The 24,808-nt window shown below is 43.3% G+C and overlaps 1 protein-coding gene across 2 annotated transcripts in view; it reads right to left on the bottom strand.

Moving 5' to 3' along the window:
* Positions 1-23,154, bottom strand: part of cpped1 (calcineurin-like phosphoesterase domain containing 1) — a 50,553-nt gene extending 27,399 nt beyond the window's left edge. For both annotated transcript variants that reach the window (XM_061706044.1, XM_061706046.1), the window contains exons 1-2: positions 22,970-23,154; positions 18,804-19,022 (exon numbers count right to left, since the gene is read on the bottom strand). In XM_061706044.1, the coding sequence (XP_061562028.1) occupies positions 18,804-19,022; positions 22,970-23,033 (283 nt within the window). In that variant the 5' untranslated portion in view covers positions 23,034-23,154. The remainder of the gene's footprint in view (positions 1-18,803; positions 19,023-22,969) is intronic.
* Between the last annotated feature and the right edge of the window lie 1,654 nt (positions 23,155-24,808).

The raw sequence follows: 24,808 nt of genomic DNA, 5'->3' as shown, positions 1-24,808 counted from the left end.
ACTACAGCCATTTGCATCCTTTTTGCAAAGTCTCCCACCTTCTGTCAAGTTCCTTTCCTGGATGTCGTACTCACCCATCACTTCTTCATCACCCCTAGATTTCCTTCACCAACATGTCCATTACAATCTGCACCAATCACGACACTCTCTCTGTCTGGGATGCTCAGAATTACTTCGTTTAGCTCCTTCCAGAATTTCTCTTTCACCTCGAGGTCATATCCTACCTTGGGGCATAGCCATTAATCACATTATACATAACACCCTCAATTTCAAGTTTCCGCCTCTTCACTCGATCTGATACTCTTTTCACCTCCAAGACATTCTTAGCCAACTCTTCTTTTAAAATAACCCCGACTCCATTTCTCTTCCCATCTACACCATGGTAAAATTATTTTATTTTATTTAACCCTAACCCTAAACCCTGCCCCTAAACCTCTAGCCTTACTGCCTTTCCACCTGATCTCCTGGACACACAATATATCAACTTTTCTCCTAATCATCATGTCAACCAACTCCCGAGATTTTCCTGTCATAGTCCCAACATTCAAAGTCCCCTCATTCAGTTCTAGGCTCTGTGCTTTCCTTTTCTCTTTCTGCCGAAGAACCCGCTTTCCACCTCTTCTTCTTCTTCTTGGACTTCGACAGTAGCTGAATTTCCACCGGCGCCCTGCAGGTTCACGGCGTCGGTGGCGGACGTTGTTAACCCGGGCCACGACCAATCCGGGATGGAATTCTTTGGATGAACGCTCATATTTGTTTGGCAAAGTGTTAAGCTGGATGCCCTTCCTGACGCAACCCTCTGCATTTATCCGGGCTTTGGACTAGCCTACAGTTTGCACTGGGTTGTGCCCCCCATAGGGCTGCATTACAAGACTTTGTTTTATTCATTTTTTTATAGATTGAGACACAAACTCAATCATAACACCTACAAAAAAACAAACTGATAGGTTCCCTTCCATCAAAGTCTAATCTTTTCCACTGTTTTATGCGTAACAGGTAAAAATGAGTCTCTGAACTGGTTTGACATATATGCATTTGGTCAAATTAATGCAAAAGACGATAAACGGCATAAGGCTTGCCAAAACGACTGGATCAGATTTTTAAGGTTACTCATTATTTAAGTACCTACCCACTTTGCGGGTGGTAAACACCTACTCATCTCAGGAAAACTGGCTGAGTGACAATGCTGCTGCGTCATGTGCAAAGCTTTGCATCACCTGCCAAACTCAGATGAGTTGAGGAATAAATGGCTTCAACTTATAACTGGAGAAATTCCTAACAATTTCAGAACCATAATTGCGCTGTGTTTGGGACCATTTGGTGGAAAATAATTTCGGAAACAAGCTTCCACACGCTGCTAGAAGTGCAAATCCAGCTTTGGAGCGAGCAACCCAGCTGAGATGCAAATACAGAATACAAAAGCATATGTGTTGTGTTTTACAACAATACTTAACTGTACTTATAATGTTGAATGTAACTGTGGACTAAATAGCGAAGCTTGCAGTCCGAGAGATGAACGTCATGATGGAATGAGACTCGCCTTTAAAAATATTCTCCTCTCTTTTATTTCTCCCACATCCTCCTCTGTGGGTTTATGAGTTGTGGGCAAACAATCCAACGCTTGGTGGATTCTGCTTCACGATGATAGTAAGACATTCAATGATCCAAATGCAAGGTCGCTATAAATGTATATTCACATGCCACATATTAATTAGAATAATAATAATAATAATAATATTAATGAGGCCGACTCAACTGCTAGGTGTAAAAGACCAACTAGAATAGCATGAAAAGGACAGTATGGGCATTTTCAACCCAAATTATCTTCCAAACCCGATAAAAGAGTAACAAAGATTATAAAAAATAATTTTTTAAAATGATGGCGTGGGACCTTTAAGGAAATGGTTTTGAAGGTATTCACTATATGTATGTGTAATCCATATTCATTCATCCATTCTCCTTTCCACCTGTCCTCATAATGGTCGCAGGTGAGCTGGAGCCTATCCTTGCCGACTCTGGGCAAAAGGCACCATACAACCTGTACTCGTCACCAGTCAATCACACACATATACAGTATATAGGGCACATATACAGTACACAAACAAGCATTTTCAAATTCATACCTTTGCACCACTCTTCAATCAACCTAACATTTATTTTTTTGGAATGTGGGGGGAGCTGGAGTATGCACAGAAAACATAGAAATCTGAGGCAAAACTTGCTAACCACCAGGTAACTAGTGGAGGTAATTGTTGATGAATTGCCAACACGCTTTAAAGCCCTGTTTAAACCCAGGATTAATGTGCACCTTGTCATGTGTGATCTGAACAGAAGGAGACCGTCTGTGTGATTACAACAAATGTTGGAAAGTGTCCATACTTATGGCTCAAGTGACCACTTGTGACTGGATCACATTTCTGTGCTCTCTGTACAAATATGAATAGATTGGTGCGGACTGAGTATGTACATCTGCTAACATAGATTATGTTATGGTTCTATTTACAGACAATTCTGAGTAGATGTTAATGACAGGCCTAAACAGAGCAAAAGTGCACAATGTAGGCAAATCACAGTGAAACTAAAAAATTAAGCACTGGAGGATTTTCAGTTGAAGAGCTGCAACTGTGCTCTTTGCAGATGATGGGGTTTGTTTTGTTTCATTCCACTGTGACCTATAATGATCGCCTGTGACCTATAATGATTGCCGAGCCAGATGGCAGATGGAGGGTAAGGAAGGAAGTCATATTTTCAAGCTGGTTGAATGTAAATACATAACCAGGACATAACCAGGTACTTAACATTTAGGTATACCTGTGTAATCCTTGCTCGCGTAATTTTGAGCAGTTGGTTTTCGACGTCCACTTTTCCGCATTGAACACATCATCAAAGGCTAATAAACAACAAATGGATGAGAACAAGGTCTCTTGTATTTACCTCTAGGCATGTGGCCAAATTTCATTTGACAGTAGACTATGGGCAGCAAGAAACAGATGCACCAATGTGGCAACTGTGGAGTTTACTGAAGGTTCATTTCTTATATACATTATTATTAACTTTTAAAAGTTGTGTCTGTAACATATTTGGAGGCCCAATAAGCAATCAATAGTGGTTTACCACCCATATGGAATCGGCTTGACAGGTTGGCAGCCCAAATAGTACTGAACAGTACTGGCTTTTCCCCTCCTGGCTCCTTGAGCTGTCACCTATCGTGATGGAGAGGTTTGTGTGTCCCAATGATCCCAAGAGCTAAATTGTCTGGGGCATTATGCCCCTGGCAGGGTCACCCATGGCAAACAGGTCCTAGGTGAGGGACCAGACAAAGCACAGCTCTAAAAACCTCTGTGAAGATGAAAAATTCAGGAAGAAGGTTTCCCTTGCCCGGACGCGGGTCACCGGGGCCCCCCTGTGGAGCCAGGCCTGGAGATGGGGCTGGAAGGCGAGCGCCTGGTGGCCGGGCCTGCACCCATGGGGCCTGGCCGGGCACATCCCGAAAGGGTAACGTGGGTCGCCCTTCCCATGGGCTCACCACCTGTGGGAGGGGCCATAGGGGTCGGGTGCAGTGCGAGCTGGGCGGTGGCCGAAGGGAGGGACCTTGGCGATCCGATCCCCGGCTACAGAAGCTGGCTCAAGGGACGTGGAATGTCACCTCTCTGACAGGGAAGGAGCCCGAGGTGGTGAGTGAGGTCAAGAAGTTTCGACTCAATATAGTTCGACTCACCTCTACACACGGCTTGGGCTCTGGTACCAGTCCACACGAGAGGGGTTGGACTCTCTTCCACTCTGGAGTTGCCCACAGTGAGAGGCGCCGAGCAGGTGTGGCTATACTTATTGCCCCCCGGCTCGGCGTCTGTACGTTGGGGTTCACCCCGGTGGACGAGAGGGTAGCCTCCCTCTGCTTTCGGGTGGGAGGACGTGTCCTGACTGCTGTTTATGCCTATGCGCACCAAACAGCAGTTCAGAGTACCCACCCTTTTTGGAGTCCTTGGAGGGGGTGGTGGAGAGCGCCCCCGCCGGGGACTCCATCGTTCTGCTGGGGGACTTCAATGCTCACATGGGCAATGACAGTGAGACCTGGAAGGGCATCATTTGGAGGAACGGCCCCCCCGATCAGATCCCGAGCGGTGTTCTGTTATTGGACTTCTGTGCTCATCACGGATAGTCCATAATGAACACCATGTTCAAGCATAAGGGTGTCCACACGTGCACTTGGCGCCAGGACACCAGAGGCCGCAGTTCGATGATCGACTTTGTGGTCATGTCATCGGACTTGCGGCCACATGTCTTGGACACTCGGATGAAAAGAGGGGCGAGCTGTCAACTGATTACCACCTGGTGGTGAGTTGGCTCCGATGGTGGAGGAAGATGCCGGTCCGACGAGGCAGGCCCAAACATATTGTGAGGGTCTGCTGGGAAGGTCTGGGAGAATCCCCTGTCAGAAGGAGTTTCAACTCCCACCTCCGACAGAACTTTGCTCACGTTCCGGGGGACGCGGGGGAGATCGAGTCCAAGTGGACCATGTTCCGCCAATAGAGGCAGCCGACCAGAGCTGTGGCCGTAAGGTGGTCGGTGCCTGTCGTGGCAGCAATTCCCGAACCTGTTGGAGGACACCAACGGTGAGGGATGCCGTCAAGCTGAAGAAGGAGTCCTATCGGGCCTTTTTTGCCTGTGGGACTCCTGAGGCAGCTGATGGGTACCGGCTGGCCAAGCGGAATGCAGCTTTGGTGGTCACTGAAGCAAAAACTCGGGCATGGGAGGAGTTCGGTGAGGCCATGGAAAAAGACTTCTGGCCGCCTTTGAGGAAATTTTGGTCCACCATCCGGCATCTCAGGAGGGGGAAGTAGTGCACTATCAACACTGTGTATAGTGGGGATGGTGCGCTGCTGACCTCGACTCGGAACGTTGTGAGTCGTGGGGAAAATATTTCAAAGATCTCCTCAATGCCACCGACACGACTTCCCATGAGGAAGCAGAGTCTGGGGTCTCTGAGGCAAGCTCTCCTATCTCTGGGGATGAGGTCACCGAAGTGGTTAAAAAGCTCCTCAGTGGCAAGGCCCCGGGGGTGGATGAGATTCACCCGGAGTTCCTAAAGGCTCTGGATGTTGTGGGGCTGTCCTGCTTGATACACCTCTGCAACATCGCATGAACATCGGGGACAGTGTCTCTGGATTGGCAGTCTGGGGTGGCGGTCCCCCTTTTTAAGAAAGGGGACCGGAGGGTGTGTTCCAACTACAGGGGAATCACACTCCTCAGCCTCCCTGATAAGGTCTATTCAGGGGTGCCCGAGAGGAGGGTCCGTCGGGAAGTCGAATCTCAGATTCAGGAGCAGCAGTGTGGTTCTCGTCCTGGCCGTGGAACAGTGGACCACCTCAACACCCTTGGCAGGGTCCTCGAGGGTGCATGAGAGTTCGCCCAACCAGTCTACATATGTTTTGTGGACTTGGAGAAGGCATTCGACCGTGTCCCTCGGGTAGTCCTGTGGGGGGTGCTTCGGGAGTATGGTGTACCGAACACCTTGATACGGCCTGTTCGGTCCCTGTACGACCGGTGTCAGAGTGCATTGCCGGCAGTAAGTCGTTTCCGGTGAGGGTTGGACTCCGCCAAGGCTGCCCTTTGTAACCAATTCTGTTCATAACCTTTATGGATAGAATTACTAGGTGCAGCCGAGGCGTAGATGGAGTCCGGTTTTGTGGCCTCAGTATTGCATCTCTGCTTTTTGCAGATGATGTGGTTCTGTTGACTTCATCAAGCCGTGATCTCAAACTCTCACTGGAGCGGTTCGCAGCCGAGTGTGAAGCGGCTGGGATGAGAATCAGCAACTCCAAATCTGAGACCATGGTCCTCAGTTGGAAAAGGGTGGCATGCCCTCTCCAGGTTGGGGATGAGATCCTGCCCCAAGTGGAGTTCAAGTATCTTGAGGTCTTGTTCACGAGTGAGGAAAGCATGGAACGAGAGAACGACAGGCGGATCGCTGCAGCTTCTGCAGTGATGCGGACTTTGTATCGGTCCGTTGTGGTAAAGAAGGAGTTAAGTCGTAAGGTGAAGTTCTCAATTTACCGGTCGATCTACGTTCCTACTCTCACCTATGGTCACGAGCTGTGGGTCGTGACCGAAAGAACAAGATCCCGGATAGAAGCGGCCGAAATGAGTTTTCTCCGCAGGGTGTCCGGGCTCTCCCTTAGAGATAGGGTGAGAAGCTGTTAAAATGCAAGAAAAAGAAGCGGATTTGTATCGCTAACACTATGACCAGTGAGCTCTCGTACCATGGGTGAAGGTGGAACCCGGTAAGACTTGCACCTCTCTCACAGCGGTTAAAACTTACTAGCTGGCAGCGGTGACTCCTTCTTGAGTCTGCTAACTAGCTGTTGCTGTTGCTAGCTTCTTTTGCGAAGGAAAGACTTATTTTTTTTCAACAGTAATATGGTTGGGTTTCCTAATAACACTATCGTTTTCACTCTCTTTGGAGCCATAGTGGACTAATTTAGACTAAAAAAACTAAGATATCTGCAAGGTGTGACGCACAGAGCCAATGACACAGTGTGAGAAAAAGCACAACTGAGCATTCCAGGGCCATGCCAAGACTGTTTGTGAACCGAAAGTCGTGCTTGAACCAATGTTTTGTCAAAAATTGTGTTTGTAAACCTAATTGTTTGTCAACCGGGTAGTTCGTAAACCAAGGTTAACTGAGATATTAGTTGAACATACTCACAATGACCCTTTTGTCTGTTAAATTTTCAGAGGAATGTTTCCAACACAATGAGCAAATGTGGCATCTTTGCATGATTGCTGGTGTTAATGCAAGTGATAAGGTTCGAAGATTCTAACATACAGAAACAATCCTCTGCTTTGTTTTATGAACAATTCGGTTGAGGTGGTAACTTGAATAGAATGCCAACTAGAATCCTCCAAAAGTACCATATACAATATGTATATATATATATAAATAGCTGACAGCCTGACTACAGTCCTAACTATGTAGATTTATCATTCCGCCATCACAGATTATGGCCACTTCTATAATTCCAGGCACAGAGCAGAGGCTGTCACACTAATGAAGCTGGAATGGAAGATAGGTAGCATGCACAGGTTGTCGCTCGAAATGCTGAGGCAAGTGTTGCACCTGCTAGCTCTGTAATAACCCCACTTTTACACACATTTGGATTTTAAATGGTACAATTTAGCATATTCACATAGTCATCATAACATGCTGATGTATTGACTCCACAGGAGAAAAATATTTTTCCTGTGCCCCCTGTAATTATTGAAAAGTATCCTCACACCTCACTGACTCTTCTAAATGCTTACCTTTAAGAGTTTAAGTACTTCTTTAGATATTGCTCCATGTTCTCTCTTTTTATAAAACATATCCAGTAGTAGATAAGGAAGTAAAAAAAATAAAAAATAAAATAAAAATAAAAAAAATCAAATCAAATTAAAAAAAAAGGTTTTACTGCAGAAAAAATAGATCTAATATGTTTACATCACCATGTCAATTATTGTGATTAACTGATTGAATGGTCTGGTCCAACACTGCAGTGCTTATATAATTGTCCGTTTCTTACAAAGAGCAGCTTAGTTTTTAATAAAGTTGTTGTTTTTTTTCCCCATCCAACAGGTGTTGAAGTATGCTAAGAAGTAAGTGTGAAGCAGGGCTGGGCTCGACAGTGACATCATGCCACTCTCAAGGTTCTCTGGAAGAGTGAATGTGACTAAACCTTAGTGAAAGCCATACACCAGATGGGGGTTTTAGGAAGCTGTGGTGCCTTCTGTTTCCTCACACCTCCAGCTGTCTGCCTCAACTACAGCCATGAACTAACGAGTCTATCTATATGAGTCACCCTCATTCAGGAGTCCCTTAATCTACATTTGAGACACCATGATGCACCTGGCACTAAGGAAGAGCGATAAGAAAAAGAGATACTCTGGGGATAATTGTCCAGGTCCACTCCAGCAACAATATATTGTTTTTTACTCATGAGTTGCCGAGCTAGTTTGGTTCACAGTGAACCACCATTTATCGTGGAGGATACATCCCGGACCCAACCAACGTAATAGATGAACATATATGATATAGACCATATAAAAACATGTTTTAAATAGTTTTACCCCTCCCATATGCACACATTTAAACAAATGAAAATAAGTTTATTTAAACACATTACCATTAAACAACACACCCCAAAATGTTGCAAGTAGGGTTGCAATTAACAATTATTTTAATAATCGATGAAACTGTCGATATTTTTTTTCCGATTAATCAATGAATCAGATAAAGAACAATTGTTAAATACGGCTGGTGGGGTCCCACGTGACTTCGGCGAGTCTGCGAGTGTCTTGGTGTGACCGGTGGCTGACAGCACCTCCTACTTGAGAGTGCTTATTGTTTTTACTTTTTTTTTTTATAGTTCTCCCAGCCGAACAATAAATGGCTGAAAAGTGCATCGGTGACTGTGGCTCTCCTTTACCACATGTGAGGGCATTACAGTAAGTATATTGTAAAACCTATGAAAAAAAAACAATGGATTAAAATCTGACAAACAGCAGTGGCTGCTAGTACTCCTAGTATTTGCCTTTTTTTTTTTCCTTCCTTAACACAGTTACACTAGAATGCGCAGGAAATCAGAAATAATATGCTCCAAACTCATTACCTGTACAGGTGATGTTTTAAGCAACATTTTAACATTCTTAACCGTAAATATAGGGAAATTGTAAATACAATGAACGACCTTTCGGTAATTTATCACAATATGGAGATGCTGTTAGTCTGCTTTGCATGAGTGCCTTAAATTCACATAACATCAGGTGTATATTTTCTTTTACTTCTCTCTAATCAGCACCAGTCTCACTATGCTGATGTCTTACATGAAATCAGGAATGACAGGCATATGAAGCAGACATTTTTGAGATTGAGAGATTCCAGAAAATGTTGGTGGAATTCAAATGTATCAGTTGTATTTGAATTTAGAGGTTACACTGACATTGGGTTTAAAACTGTGCATACCAGCAGGCTGATATGCAAAGGCATGATGAATGTTTATTCAAATAAGTAAAAACAATATCAAAAGCTTATAGCTGCTGTCAGAAATTCATCTTGAGCTATCAATAGTATATGTTGTGAGGGCTACGACACTTTTTCCTTGTGTGATTCTTGGCAAGTGGCGTCAAACTGATGTGAGAACTGGAGGTGAGTGGGATCAAACTTGTGTGATATCAGCAGTAATGCAAAGGCTTCACTGGACTGTAAGGATGAAGAGAGATCTAAGCCTTTAGGTGAAGCTTTTGATCTACTAGTCGATCAACATTCCCATCTTCACCCATAGTGCTTTGAAGACTGAAAAAAATCCAATACACAGATAGATGCAACGGTCAGAATCAGTTCGGAAGACAAAAGTTGAGTCGGGGTGTCTCGAGGAGCTGATAAACATTGCTATTCTTGCAGAGGAAAGGGAGCACAATGGAGGAAACAACCTGGATGTGAATAAAGCCGGAAGGTTTTGGACTAATAAAAGTATTTTATGTGTCATTTACCATTGTTTCCTTACAGGGTCTCAAATGTACTAAAGCCTGAGCTCTTAAATCTCGACATGGATTCTATTAATCATTTTATAAGTATTAGTTGAGGCTCAGCTTGCCTGTAAACCAATTAGATAACATGCACACCCACCTTCCTAAAACCAAAGTCTCAAAAGCCTTTAATAATTCACTATTTGAACAAAGGTTGAGACCCATAGCCAAACACATACAGGAAGTAAAAAGGTAAGAAATGGTGGAGTTACCCCGCTTTGTAGTCATAAAAGCTTTTGCTCCTCTGGGAATAGCATGACACAGGTGGGTGTCTGTGGGAATGTCTATGCATTCATTCAGAAGAGAAGCTGTGATGAGAACGGTAAACCTATTGAGATTCATGAGCAGCTACAGTGTTACATCGCTACAGTCGATTGATGATTGATTACAAATATGTGGACATATTAATTACAATTATATCTTTGTTCATCTATCTATGCCACCGAAAGATAGTAAAAGGCAGAATAATTAAAATGTTGTTCCATTAGGTGGCAGAAGGTAAAATAAGTTTGTGCTTCACCTGTTGCAATTCATACAACAGAACATGTCGTGACTTCCTGTAAGTATATCAGCATTGTATTTAATTAAACAGTCCCAGATTTCACACTGTACAAGTCAATTTGTAGGTAAATTCAGACTAGATCATCAATGTAAAATGGATGTATTGGCTCAATAAAGGCTGGGAAATACTGGAGTACAGTAACTACTTATTCATCTACAGTTTGCCATTCACATCTGCATATACACTGTTTATTATTTATTATTCAGGTACAGTTGCCCCATTGCTGTTCTCATTCTGCTCAGTCTCATTGCCTGATGTTGTATGTACAGATATTTTTGGACTTTGGATTCTTTGATATGAAAGAATCAAAATAGCAGCTTCCCCATTGCGGGACTAATAAAGACTCGCTTCTTTGTGTTACGTCCCCTTACTTTTGTATAGTGTATTCATCTGCCTTCAGATGCAGTTATTCCATAAAATTTCGGTTTTAGTGAGGGGACTGATGTCCCAAGGAAATATGTACTTCACATTCATGAGCTTTACACACATGCCTGCAACAACAGACAACGTTTCTTCCACTGTACCATGAAGAAAATGCCGTACACATCCCCAGAGACACCGCTTGAATCCTTTGTAGTGCTCATTAGGAGGCTGTTAAGTCCAGCATGTTTCTCTAATTTAATCAGCTCATCATCTCTAACCTCCGCACCACGACACCCTCCCAACACCCTACTCTTTATCCTCTTCATTTGTCAGCTTTGAATGTAAGTGAAAAAAGACCCCAGAGGGTAAAAATGGCACACAGGTAGCTTTTATTACACCTACATTATTCCCAACTACAGTAGTACAGAGCTGCTCTGAGTAAATGTCAGAGCTGAAGAACATTGGCCAGCTAACTATATTGCAAAAACATCATATCAATGTTGGACAGCCATAACAAGAGCTCAATTAAAGGCTGATGCTGTTGATTTACCTCTGTCAGAGAAATTCGGACAGCTACATGAACTCATTTTACTGTGTAAACCAGCCCATGTACTGTATATTGTTGTAGTGTAACCTATATATAAAAGAAGCTCTGGAGGTTACTCAATGGTCAGTTTACATGGGACTGTAAAAATTGATACAAATTATGTCATTGTAACGGACACCCCATTAAAGATGACACCCAAGCAACCCCCAATCTCGCGCGCGCTGTTCCACATACCTGCCTGGGCTGCCCCGCTGATCCAGTCTGCGTACACAAGACATCTAAGGAAAGCCTGGTCCACTTATCAAAGGAGAAGCATGGGAGACTTAACTTCGCACACGGATGCTAAATGAATTATCAGCCAGTCTGAAGGAGCTCATCAAAGCTGAGACACAGACGTGGTTTTCACTCGGACGCTAAGTTAGTTAACTTTGACCCCGAGCCAGCCTGAAGAGTCTCACCAACAAAGACTTCTTTTATTGGGACACTGGGTTGATGACCAGAGGGTGAGCAACCAGCTGTTCGGTGGCTCCCCATGAAGCGACAATGAGATTTGTTCCTTCTGTCTGGGACAATGGATAGAGCACTAGCAACACACATAAGCGGTGAAAAGCTACTGTAACTCCGGGGGAACTTATCACAATCTGCACCGAATTCGAATGATGTATGATATTTTAAGAACTTTGCATGAACGTTCGCAGTGTTACCATCACAACAGTCCAACTAGTGATTGGATTTCTGCAAATTTGAATGTCTGATGTCAAATCTGTTTGTCAACTGAACAGGATGAGACGTTTCACCCCACACAACACAAATGTCACATTGCAAATATTACAGTATTCTCAACAACCACATTCAATTGACACATTTATTACAGGGATTAAGAGCACGCCTGACAATGGAAGGCTGGAAACTGGTTTCGTCAGCTTAGATCCAATAATTAGGGGCATCCTGCCAGCGCACTGCCAAGCTACCCTTTTGGTTGCCTGGGCAGCTCAGGGGCAAGCGTCGTTGGGAAGGAAGCGTGCGGCGCACGCCTGCTCCGAGCGTCTTGCGTACAGCGACACCCAGGCTCCGGCCACCCTGCCTTGAAACTATTTTTCCTGTTTTTTTTTTATTTTCCTTCCTCCTTTTTCCGTCAAATCTACCTGTTCCCCGTGCGGACAGGATCGGCCAAACATTCGGGAGATCGACCAGCCTGCCTAAATAGTGGTCCACGCACGTAAATCCAATTAATGGTCTACTAAAAGTACAGATTAGTGCATATTTGGGTTTAAATGAATACGAACAGGAACCCCCAGCTATATGCATTGTCAATTCCAATTCTAATTCCACCCTCACATCACAAGTTCAGCCTCCTCCTACCCAGGTTTGTCAGTCCTTTTTGTTTTGTTTTTCCCTGCCTTGTTCCCTTGTAGATTCCCTTGTTAGATCTCATTAAATGTTCTATAAAAACTGACTACATGTATCATTTGTGTGTGTTTGGGTTCGACGACAGACCTCTGGTTATTGAGCACTCATCTAATTTCTGTAGCAACCTTCAGACTACGAGACATAGAGCTTTTCGTCACTTTTTCCTGACGTTTTACACATCTAAAAAGAGACGTGGTGACCCTTTTACGAGATAAAATAACTTGATTTTAACGCTGAAACTTGCCCAGAGGTGTGAATGTGAGTGCGACCGATTCCTCCCGCCCAAAGATAGCTGGCATAGGCTCCAGCAGCCCGCGACCCTAGTGAGGAGAAGCGGTAAAGAAAATGGATGGATGGATGAGTTATCAAGGCGGCACGGTGGACAACTGCCTCACAGTTCTGAGGACCAGGGTTCAAATTTGGGCCCCGCCTGTGTGTTCTCCCTGTGCCTGCGTGGGTTTTCTCCAGGTACTCTTCGGTTTCCTTCCAAATCCCAAAACATGCATGGTGGTTAATGGAAAACTTTAAAATTGCCCGTAGGTGTAAATGTGAGTACGAATGGTTGTTTGTGTGCCCTGCGATTGGCTGGCGACCAGTTCAGGGTCTACCCCGCCTCTCGCCCGAAGATAGCTGGGATAGGTTCCAGCACGCCCACGACCCTAGTGAGGATAAGCAGTACGGAAAATAGATGAATGGATGGATGAGTTATCAAACTGTTCCCTGAAGAATCCCTGTTTTTTGTTTTTTGTGGATGCACAAACTCATTCATGACTCTACTGCCTCGTTTTTTTTAATATAGTATACGCTGCTGATTTCAGAAACTACAATCATTGTTCAACACAATCCTCCAATTTCTTTTATTTCTGTTAACAGTTCAATTATATGAGTGAATTTCTAGTTTCGATTGGGTCAATGACATTGTAGCTTGTAAGCAAAGGTTTCATTTCAAGAGAATGCTGTCATTGTTTTGCCTTAATTCATTCCTTCTGATGCATTAAAAAAAGATAAAGAGGAAGCAGGATCACAAGGGTACGTTTGTGTCATCAAATGACAGATGTCAAAATAAGGTAAGAGATTGCAAACAGCAGCTGTTTACTCAAGATTGAGGAAAGAAGTAAAGAGAAGATGTCAGAGTGAGGCAGAGGAGATATATAGAGGGAATTTATTTGAGAACAAATATACAGTTGACAAGTTCCTGTCACCGACAGGCAAGCAGCATTGACAATGGCAGTTGACAGCTCGCTTCCCATGGCCACCACTGATTCATTTTGCAGTGGAAATTGTTTTAGGGCAAATCAGGCAGGGTCAGACCGCCATTAGCAGGGAAGAGCTGTTGCTCTCATACTGTATGTAACTAATGCTCAGTGATATACAGTAGTTCCCTTTTGGGACTATGAGCAGTTGGCAAATGATTTAATGTATACAGTACATTATGTTAATCATCTTTTCCTTCGAGCTTGTGCCGTTAGGGGTCGCCACAGTGTGTCATCCTTTTCCATGTAAGCCTATCTCTTGCATCCTCCACTCTCACCAACTGCCCTCATGTCTTCACTCACAAAATCCATCAACCTTCTCTTTGGTCTTCCCAGAGCTCTCTTGCCTGGCAGCTCCATCCTCATCATCCTTCTACCAATATACTGACTCTCTCTCCTCTGGACGTTTCCGAACCATCGAAGTCTGCTCTCTGTAACTTTGTCTCCAAAATATCAAACCTTGGTATAGTATTTAAAAGTCCTCCACCCTTGCTATCTCTTCTCCCTATAGCCTCACTCTTCCCCCTCGACCCCTCTCATTCATGTACATATATACTGTTTTACTTCTCCTATTCTTCATTCCTCTCCTTTCCAGTGCATGCCTCCATCTTTCTAACTGTTCCTCTACCTGCTCTCACTGCAGACCACAATGTAATCTGTAAACATCATGCTCCACAGGGATTCCAGTCTAACCTCATCTGTCAGCCTACCCATCACCACTGCAAACATCCCTCTGTCTTGTCAACCTGTAGAGATAATTTTCTCCTTCTTTACTGTCCAAACTAGCATACATGTCATCATATGCCTCTTGTTTGACCTTTGCCACCTCTACCTTTGCCCTACGTTGTATCTCAATGTATTCTTTTCTCCTCTCCTCGGTACATACACCAAGTACTCTCCTGCCTGTCTCTCTGATCACCTTGGCTGTATTGGTCCAGTTTTCTGGAAGCTCCTCCTGTCCACCGAGAGCCTGTCCCACCTCTTCCCGAAAAGCTGCACAACACTCTTCCTTTCTCAGCTTCCACCACATGGTTCTCTGCTCTGCCTTTGTCTTCTTAATCTTCCTCCCCACCACCAGAGTCATTTTACACACCACCACACTATGCTGTCTAGCCACACTCTCCCCGACTACTACCTTACAGTTGGTAACCTCCTTCAGATTACATTGTCAGCACAAGATGTAATCCACCTGCGTGCTTCTACCTCCGCTCTTGTAGGTCACGATACGTTCCTACCTCTTCTGGAAAAAAGTGTAAGAAAAAAAGTGTAATAACCCCTACTCCATTTCTCTTCCCATCTACACCATGGTAAAATAATGTAAACCCTGCCCCTAAACTTCTAGACTTACTGCCCTTCCACCTGCTCTCCTGGACACACAATATATCAACCGTTCTCCTAATCATGTCAACCAACTCCAGAGATTTCCCTGTCATAGTCCCAACATTCAAAGTCCCCACATTAAATTCTAGGCTCTGTGCTTTCCTCTTCTCTTCTCTTTCTTCCGAAGAACCCGCTTTCCACCTCTTTTTCTTCTTTGACCCACAGTAGCTGAATTTTTTTTTTTTGTTGAACACACAGTTCCTAAATGATTTTAACTATTTCCATTACTATGTTAGTACAATTCAATCCCCAGCCCCGCCGGTGTGGAGTTTGCATGTTCTCCCCGTGCCTGCCTGGGTTTTCTTCGGGCACTCCGGTTTTCTCCCACATCCCAAAAACATGCATGTTAGGTTAATTGACAACTCTAAATTGCCCGTAGGTGTGAATGTGAGTGCAAATGGTTGTTTGTTTATTTGTGCCCGGCGACTGGCTGGCAACCAGTTCAGGGTGTACCCCGCCTCCTGCCCGATGATACCTAGGATAGGCTCCAGCACGCCCGCGACCCTAGTGAGGAGAAGCGGTTCAGAAAATGGATGGATGGATGGCTGGATGTTCATACAAACAAAAAGATGTTTTAGAGTGGACTGACAGGCAGCGCCTCCATGTGCCAGGGAATTGACAATCTCAAACTAAGTCGCAATTTATCAAATGAGAAACACGTTAAAACGAATCTTTCCTTAAACTACGTCATATACTGTATATTCTGGGTACAAGCTGAAACTGTAGAGACATTCACACTGCAATGGTTGGGGTGTGTTGATCATGGCTCTGTATGTTTGGTAAGATGAACACTCCTGGTTAACAGCTTAATTTGGACATGCGTTATCATTGGAAACTTTATGGTAGACACGTAGACTGGGAGAAAAAGGTATGTGAGGTTTGTGTGGTATTTATTTAAACAGACTGTTTATTCTTGTGATTTAGATGAAGATCAGACTACATTTAATAACCAATTTACGCCGAAGTTGAAGAAATTCCAAAGGCCAAAGGGTTGTTCAGCGGGATACATAGTGATTGTCCCCACTGATGCATTTCTACTTTGGCCTTGAACCAAACTGGAGACATGAATTCATGACTAATGTGTTGAGCACATGATGTATTCACTGTTTTAAAGGTAAAAAGAATGCACACTACTGTTGTCTAAGACCATGATATTAAAAAACAGGGCAGAGAACTAACATCTATATCTATTTATTTTTGCTTCCCAACGGTAACAAAAGCAAGAAGCACAGCTAAGCTGGCCTGATCAAAAGCCGAAATCTTCTTCAGAATAGAAACTAAAGCTTCCAGAGAATAGCCAGGAGGGCTGTGCTTTTTCATAGATAAATATCAGCCGCTGTCATAAGGGAGGATGTTGTTTGCAGACTGGCTGGGAAACAGTGCAGGCTCAGACTCAAACCTTCCTTGGCATGAAAAATCCTACATCGCTGAAGGATCCTATTGCTTTAAGACAAGTCAGTCAATTTGATCAGAACAATACAAACGAGGGAACCTTGCAATAACAAGAATCCATGTTGAAATACAGGCCATACAGTGTATATATGAAAAGTATATCTTTTAATCAGCCCTAGGAGCTTTCACTCTCTGCAAACATCAAGCAAAATCATGTTTCCTAGAAGCTTTCTGCTTGATATCATCACTGGTATGAAAAAACAGATAACTTGTGCATCTAATATATAAAATTAACAGGATTAACATTTTGCTCATTTTATTGGGGGGGGGGGCAATCGTTTATCATTTGTTTAAACACTCCCTGGAAGTGAGCTACGTGGAAAATACAGTGAATGTGTCACCATGCTGACAAAACAAAAGACAAAACAAGTTGATAGGAGAAATGGAGAACTGCATGGATCAGTGGAAGCACAGCTTTGTGTTTCGAAATAGTTAACCACGATCAGAAATTTGGGGGCGTCATTTCAAGCGATAAAAAGAAAATAAATAAGTGCTGCATTTTCTTGAGGCTGCCTGAGGTCCTGTATGATGCTCTTGGGGCCATTTCTGTATCATTTGTTCGGACTAAAGGGTTACACAGAGTTTAAACTCATGGAGCTGACATCTGTTAGTTGACATGAAGCCCTCTAACAAAAATTGCCAGCTACTCTGGTGATACTACCATTTTATTTTTACTGTCCATTCGCCTGCATATCTACTGGGTTTCCCTCTGGAACCTATAGCCATGCTATTTGCTGAAAAACTCACCTATTTGAGTTCCTTGCATGCCTTCTAAAACGCCCTAACATGCCAAAAGATACCGCCAAAGACTGGCTATCTAAATAAGAGAGTAGTACAGGGATTGATGTCAAGGAAATATGTCAACGTGATAGAGCTGGACTGAGACACATCCTTTGTATGTCTGGGAGGAGCTACGTTTCGCTAGGGTTGTTAGCGGAAGTTCTGTAGTCTTTACCGCATGTGCATATACATGCACATTTCCGGTGCATTTTTTTCACCGTTAAATAAATCATCCCCAATCATTTTTTAAGGGTATTTGAAATGACCTTAAATGATTTTGGCATACTGGTTTGTGGTGTATTTACGGTTTAGACTATTAATCGGATCGGTTCCTGTCCCCCTACGAGTACACAGTCTCGACTGAATCTGGATTAAACTTGGTTTTAACAGATTCTGACCCTTCAGAGATGTATGACATTTGTGACATATAGGTTTGACAGAGATGAATTGTTAAGATTTACAAGTATTTTTTCTGATAGGAAGTAAAGGAGTAATAGACCATTCCAGAGTTAAACTATGTAAGCAATTTTAATCTTCTTAACTCTTTTGTATGAAAATAAATTAACCATTGTTAATAACACATACAACAATAAAACTGTCTCAATTTCAATGACAAAAATCTAAATTTTTAAAATTATCAATTATCACTCAAGTGTAAAAACAAGTTAACGACAGTTTACAATTGTAAAACAACTAAACATCATCAATAACAAATGACAACACCTGTGGTGATGCTGAAGTCGTACTATGAATATTTTCCGCTGATTTCACATAACTTCTTGTGTAGAGTCTTTTCAGCTTTGTTTGGAGTCTTATTAGTTGAAAATAGTATGATCTGATTAGGGTGCCTCCTGTACGCCTCCCTGGTGAGGTGTTCCGGGCACGTCCCACCGGGATGAGACCCCGACCCAGGACATGCTGGAGAGACTATGTCTCTTAGCTGGCCTGGGAATGCCTCGGGATCCCCTCGGAAGAGAACTAGGAAGAGGCTGGGGAGAAGGAAGTCTGGGCTTCTCTGCTGAGGCTGCTGCTTCCCCCACGACTCTGATCAGCGGAGGAAAATGGACGGACGGATGGATGCATTTGTTGTTTCACCTTGAATTGTTTCCTCATTGTACTTTGAAAATTTAAATCGTTTGATACTCACTGAACTGAGCTCTTGTGATACAATGTGATGTTTCACATGACATCATTCACAAAGCAGGTTCAAATGTCTATGTTGACTTTGGAGGCAGAACTTACTCATACATTTTGTACAAATGTACAAACAACCTCAGGGATTATTTTTTTTATTGCATAACATATAAATACATTTTTTTAAGTATCTTTCTGTATGAATTCTCACCAAAATGTAACTCAAGAACACCTAACCATCAAAAACAGTGCACATCAAGAGGCACACAGGCAAACTGATCTTAACATGATAACATGCTGATCAAAAGCAAAACAGTCATATCATAAAATATTAAAGGGAATCCCAAAGGGCTCTTTTTACCTGGCATGGCATGGACCAGGTCGCCACACAGCACCATAAACTTCGGGCGAGGACCCAACTGGTTCATGGCTTCCACCACTTGTTTGGTAAGTACAACTTCCTCTGCCCATTCATCTCCACCACCGTCGCAGTTACCCTCTCGCCATGCCTTCATCAGGCCCAGCTGGGGATCTGCAGCCTGGATGAAGTAGAATGGTCCCGTCCACTCATGCTCGATATCTACAAAGGAAAACATTTATCAAAAATTAAGACACACCGTGGTTTGCATAATCCATATATTACATAACAGGAAGGCCCAAAAATCTAATCACTCTCGATAGTCATTAAAATGATCAAATTGTGACCATCTTTCTGTAAAAGGAAAAGAAGCAGACACCACTCAATCATTGATAGCAATGATACATGATGTCCTGATGGGCATATTATCCACCCATTGTCAATACCGCTTATTCTGTTCAGGGTCGCGGGGTGCTGGATTCAACCCAGATGACTTTGGGCAAAAGGTGGACTACACTCACATTCACACCGTCACTGAGTGGGAACTGAACCCACGTTGCCTGCACAGAAGTCAGGTGAATCCATGGCCACAATACCATCAGTGACATGGGCATATTAAAGGAGACATATTATGCATTTTTTTCAAAATATTAAAACGTGACTAATTCTTTGTCATTCTTCGGTCAAAATAAGGATTCTAATTATATCACAAGGAATTACCACAGGTGGCACGTTGGGCAACTGGTTAGAGCGTCAGCCTCACAGTTCTGAGGACCAGGGTTCAATCCCCAGCCCCACCTGTGTGGAGTTTGCATGTTCTCCCCGTGCCTGCGTGGGTTTTCTCCGGGCACTCCGGTTTCCTCCCACATCCCAAAAACATGCATGAATTGAAGACTCTAAATTACCCGTAGGTGTGAATGTGAGTGCGAATGGTTGTTTGTTTATATGTGCCCTGCGATTGGCTGGCAACCAGTTCAGGGTGTACCCCGCCTCCTGCCCAATGATAGCTGGGATAGGCTCCAGCACGCCCGCGACCCTAGTGAGGAGAAGCGGCTCGGAAAATGGATGGATGGATGGAATTACAACACTTGTTACACTCTGGGTCAGCCCACTCGGTTTTGGGTGGCAGTTCTGTCTCATGAAATGTGAAGTAGCCTGTAAGCTTTCGTTACCATGACGACAAGTGATGGAGCTAGGGCATGCGGCAAAGCGAGTGGATACGTCGCACATTTTTTGTTACATGTAGCAACTTTTTCACCCCTTAAAGAAGCATGTTCCTTTTTTTAAAAAAAACGCGAGGCTCAACAAATCGTTTGCCTTTTTGTGGTGTTATTGAAGACTTCTGGAATTTGGAGACTCCCTCCAGAGCAGATGCTCGCCCCACTGCATCCAGACTCCAAATGAATGGTGCTAGTGTGAGGCATCCACTGGCTAAGTTATTATATACACCCCTACCTCCCCATAATGCCAGCGCCCACACAGATTTTACTGAATGTTTGCTGGCGGAGGCAGCGTTTCATCACCAAGCCGTCGAATTAGACTTCACCTAAATATGAATAGCAGTGTGGCGCATGACAACACCAAGCACAAAGTCCCTCCACCTTTACAGAGACAACTTAGCTGCAAACACTCGAGTAAAGTAATTTCTCGTGTATAATGCGCACCCATGTACAACCCCAATTCCAATGAAGTTGGGACGTTGTGTTAAACATTAATAAAAACAGAATACAATGATTTGCAAATCCTGTTCGACCTATATTTAATTGAATACACTACAAAGATATTTAATGTTCAAACTGATAAACTTAATTGTTTTTAGCAAATAATCATTAACTTAGAATTTTATGGCTGCAACACATTCCAAAAAAGCTGGGACAGGGTCATGTTTACCACTGTGTTACCTCCCCTTTTCTTTTAACAACATTCAATAAACGTTTGGGAACTGAGGACACTAATTGTTGAAGCTTTGTAGGTAGAATTCTTTCCCATTCTTGCTTGATGTACAGCGTCAGCTGTTCAACAGTCCAGGGTCTCCGTTGTCGTATTTTACGCTTCATAATGTGCCACACATTTTCAATAGGAGAAGGCAAGTCTAGTACCCGCACTCTTTTACTACGAAGCCACACGTGCAGAATGTTTCTCCAAAACCTGTATTTCACCATTAATGGTGCCTTCATAGATGTGTAAGTTACCCATGCCATTGGCACTAACACAGCCCCATACCATCACAGATGCTGGCATTTGAACTTTGCATCCATCACAGTCCGGATGTTTTTTTTTCCTCTTTGGCCCGGAGAACACGACGTCCACAATTTCCAAAAACTATTTGAAATGTAGACTCGTCGGACCACTGAACGCTTTTCGACTTTGCATCAGTCCATCTTAGATGAGCTCGGGCCCAGAGAAGCCGGCAGCGTTTCTGGGTGTTATTGATAAATGGCTTTTGTTTAGCATAGGAGAGTTTCAAGTTACACTTATGGATGTAGCGCCAAACTGTATTTACTGACATTGGTAAAGTTTTTCCTGAGCCCACGTGGTGATATCCCTTACACATTGATGTCGGTTTTTGATGCAGCGCCGATTGAGGGATCGAAGGGCACGGGCATTCAATGTTGGTTTTCAGCCTTGCCGCTTACATGCAGTGATTTCTCCAGATTCTCGGAACCTTTTGATGATATTATGGACCCTAGATGATTAAATGTTGTTGACCAATACTGGCCACTCATGCCAGAGTAGCATCTGCTCCATTTGCACACTGACTGAGGAGTATCTGCAACATTTGCACAATCAACATTGTCCCAGACTATTGTACTACTCGCTTGAAGTCTCGGCGCCCTTTGCACAATGATCATTGCACCAGACTATTGTAATATTAGTCATTCGAACTGCTCTAAGTGCTAGAGGACTCTGCATCTTTTTGCACAACTGTCCAAAAATAAATTTAAAAAATAATGTTCCGGCATTACCAGATAACTAGCAATCCTTTATTGCTTAGTGACTGTTTTTCTCAATGTCTTTATGTCTCAAAAGTGTTCTCTGTCAATTGACTGTCTGTTGTCGTACTAGAGTGGCTCCAATTACCGGAGACAAATTCATTGTGTTTTTCGGACATACTTGGCAAAAAAAGATGATTCTGATGAGTTAGGTTTCCTGACGTAATTAGAACCGTATTATACGTTTACTCCCCAAGCTCATTCTGGTTTTAAAATGTTCAAAGCCAATAGACGCCTCAATCTGCTTCTTGTCACACAGCAGCATATTCAAATCACACAGAAAGGCATAATTATGCAGAAACATTTGTGCTGCTCATGTGTGCATACACCTTTCTATAGAGCTGCATGGGGATCTCAAATTAATCCAGCAAGCTTTTTGTTGCTCCGGGAGCAATTTAGAGAACAATGGCTCTCTCTGTAGTCAAGATATATGAACTATTTTACAGACAAAGAGGAAGATTTTAAAACACACACACATAGGCTGTACACATCTGTACAAATCGTAGCTCTCCCATGTGGCAGACGCTGAACTCGAAACATAATTATCTTCATGTTGAAATTGTAACACAAAAACTTTGCATTCAGTCAATTCTATAGATTACTTTGCATGTCTTAAATTTTCCAAGATTGCATTAAAGGCAGCCATCATTGAACAAACTCAAATGGGTTAACTAAATGTGTGTGATTCAGCATATATTTATGTTGTGAAACTTCAACATGTCCCATTTCTTACATTTTAAACGTGAATAATAACAAAAGGGCTGCCGCTGTGAAACATAGTTCATTTTTGCACGTTTCAGTTCCAGTTCCCTTTTCTAGTAAGAGTTACGATTTGTCTCTGTTGCAAAGTTGCCGAAAGTAAATTTAGCACAAATACAGCGACCACATCGAATGATAACACGCAATGCATAAAATGACTGCGAAAATTCCATCACATATGTACTGTGCTTGGTGAAACACTAGAATCACAGACGTGAATGAATAAAGACAAGCTGATATAATAACCACTTAGCTTGGCTTTAACTGCCACGAATATACTGTTAATGCAACTAAAAACACAATTTATGTTGTGGTTTCAGACAACCAGCGAGCTCAACTTATTGCAGTGTCTGGAGAGCGAAATTGTTAGCCTAATGGTTTCGTAACCGGAGCTAAGAGCTAACGAAGCGCAACTACCTTTACTGAGTCCACTGAATGTCCGATGTTTAGCCCTGAGAAAGATATCGTCCGTCTCAGCCATAAGATTCAGGGGTTGTGAAGTTACTCCAAGCCTCAGTTATTTGGCGAGCTAGCCTCCTGTCACGGTTGCTGTGCGGCTGCTGCTCCGGCTAACCCGGATGACTATCGGTGATCGACTACAATGCCTGTTTGTCTGCCAGTGACTTCTGCTCAGGGGAGCCGGCGCTGTGACGTTCACTTGCAGCTTTGCTTGGGACATTTCAGTGTTCTAGGAATTGTACAATAACAACAAAATAAAAGTGTTCTATTCTTTCTGCAGTGTGTTAATAATTGAACAAAAAACGTTCAATGATTTGTGTTTTTAGTCTGTCATGACTAAGGTGGTGCAGAATTTTCATTTTCAAATTAATTTGTTGAGCCCAAAGTGGTCCCAAATCCCTAAATCCCCAAATCCCCCCAGCTGCTATGGTGTAGGTGTTGTATGGTATGGTGTATGATGTAGAACTGCACTTGGGGTGTTTCAAAACTATTGCCCCACTCGGGTAGCTAAATGAAGTAGCCAAATTATTGAAATATAACTCAGCGAAACCGATGCATTTGCTCCATGTTCCAAGCTTTGATTTGATTGTGCAAGTGGTAGGCTACTGCTGCGACTGTGGTTTCGTAGGCTATTGCTACAACTTCCTGTAGGCCTACACTGTATTTTTATAAAGCACATCCACAGTTGAAAAACACCTTAAACATTGGCACACTGGTTTGTGCCCACTCAAATTTAACAAGCACCTAGGACAGAGGTTAGGGGTTTCAGCACCATGGATAGGGCTTGTTCTAAATCAGTAGATCCCACCTATAGTAACTGTCTAGATTTGACCAATCCATCCATCCATCCATTTTCTATCCTGCTCATTCTGTTCAGGGTCACATGGGAGCTGGAGGAGACTCAGTGGTAGATCACCCGTATCCATCCATTTTCTATAGCGCGTGTCCTCATTTGGGCCACATGTGAGCTGGAGGCTGTCCAAGCTGACTGTGGGTGAGAGGTGAGGTACACCCTAGACTGATCGCCAGTCAATCACAGGGAACATATAGACAACCATTCATGCTCACATTCAATTTAGAGCAATGATTCTTAACCTGGGTTCAATCAAACTGAAACCCCACTGTGTCATACTCTTTTGAGCAAAATAAGTAAGGTCAGCTGTAAACATACAATATGGATTCACGTATAATGGAACGTGATGGGAGTCAGCGTCCTCAATGCATGAGTTGCAATGCCAGGTTGAGTAATTCTAGTCCTAAGGGAAGCTCCGTGCAGATTAGAAATGCAATGCTGAATTTCTGGTGAAGAGAGCCCGATTTGATAAAAAGGCTACTCAGCTTGTTCTCGGCTTTGTACCCATCAACAAACCAATCCGAACAGCATTGTACAAAGTTGATTGAAACCAGGGCAAGATACTCATGCTGTTTGTTACAACGGCACTTTGCGAGCAATCCTTTTCGAGGAGGGTAGAAATGCACTATGCGCCGCATGGGCTAAACGTGGGCAACACGGAGATCGGTCTGAGCTTGTGGGTTCGAATCTCTTTGGTTTTCTGCGCACAATTTGCATGTTCTTGTATGGGCTTTCATCAGGTACTCCAACTTCTTACCACATTACAAAAACATGCATGTTAAGTTCATTGAAGACATTATCCATGTGTGAATGTGACTGGTTGTTTGTCTATGTGCGCCCGGTGATTGGTTGAGTCCAGGGTCAGTCCAGGGTGTCCCGAGCCTCTTACCCATATTAAGCTAGAACAGGCTCCAGCTCACCTATGACCTTAATTAGAACAAGCA

This window comes from Phycodurus eques, chromosome 19, assembly GCF_024500275.1.
Source record: "Phycodurus eques isolate BA_2022a chromosome 19, UOR_Pequ_1.1, whole genome shotgun sequence".
NCBI lineage: Eukaryota > Metazoa > Chordata > Actinopteri > Syngnathiformes > Syngnathidae > Phycodurus > Phycodurus eques.
The sequence above is the reverse complement of the archived record's forward strand: the minus strand, read 5'-3'. Positions and strand labels throughout refer to the sequence as shown.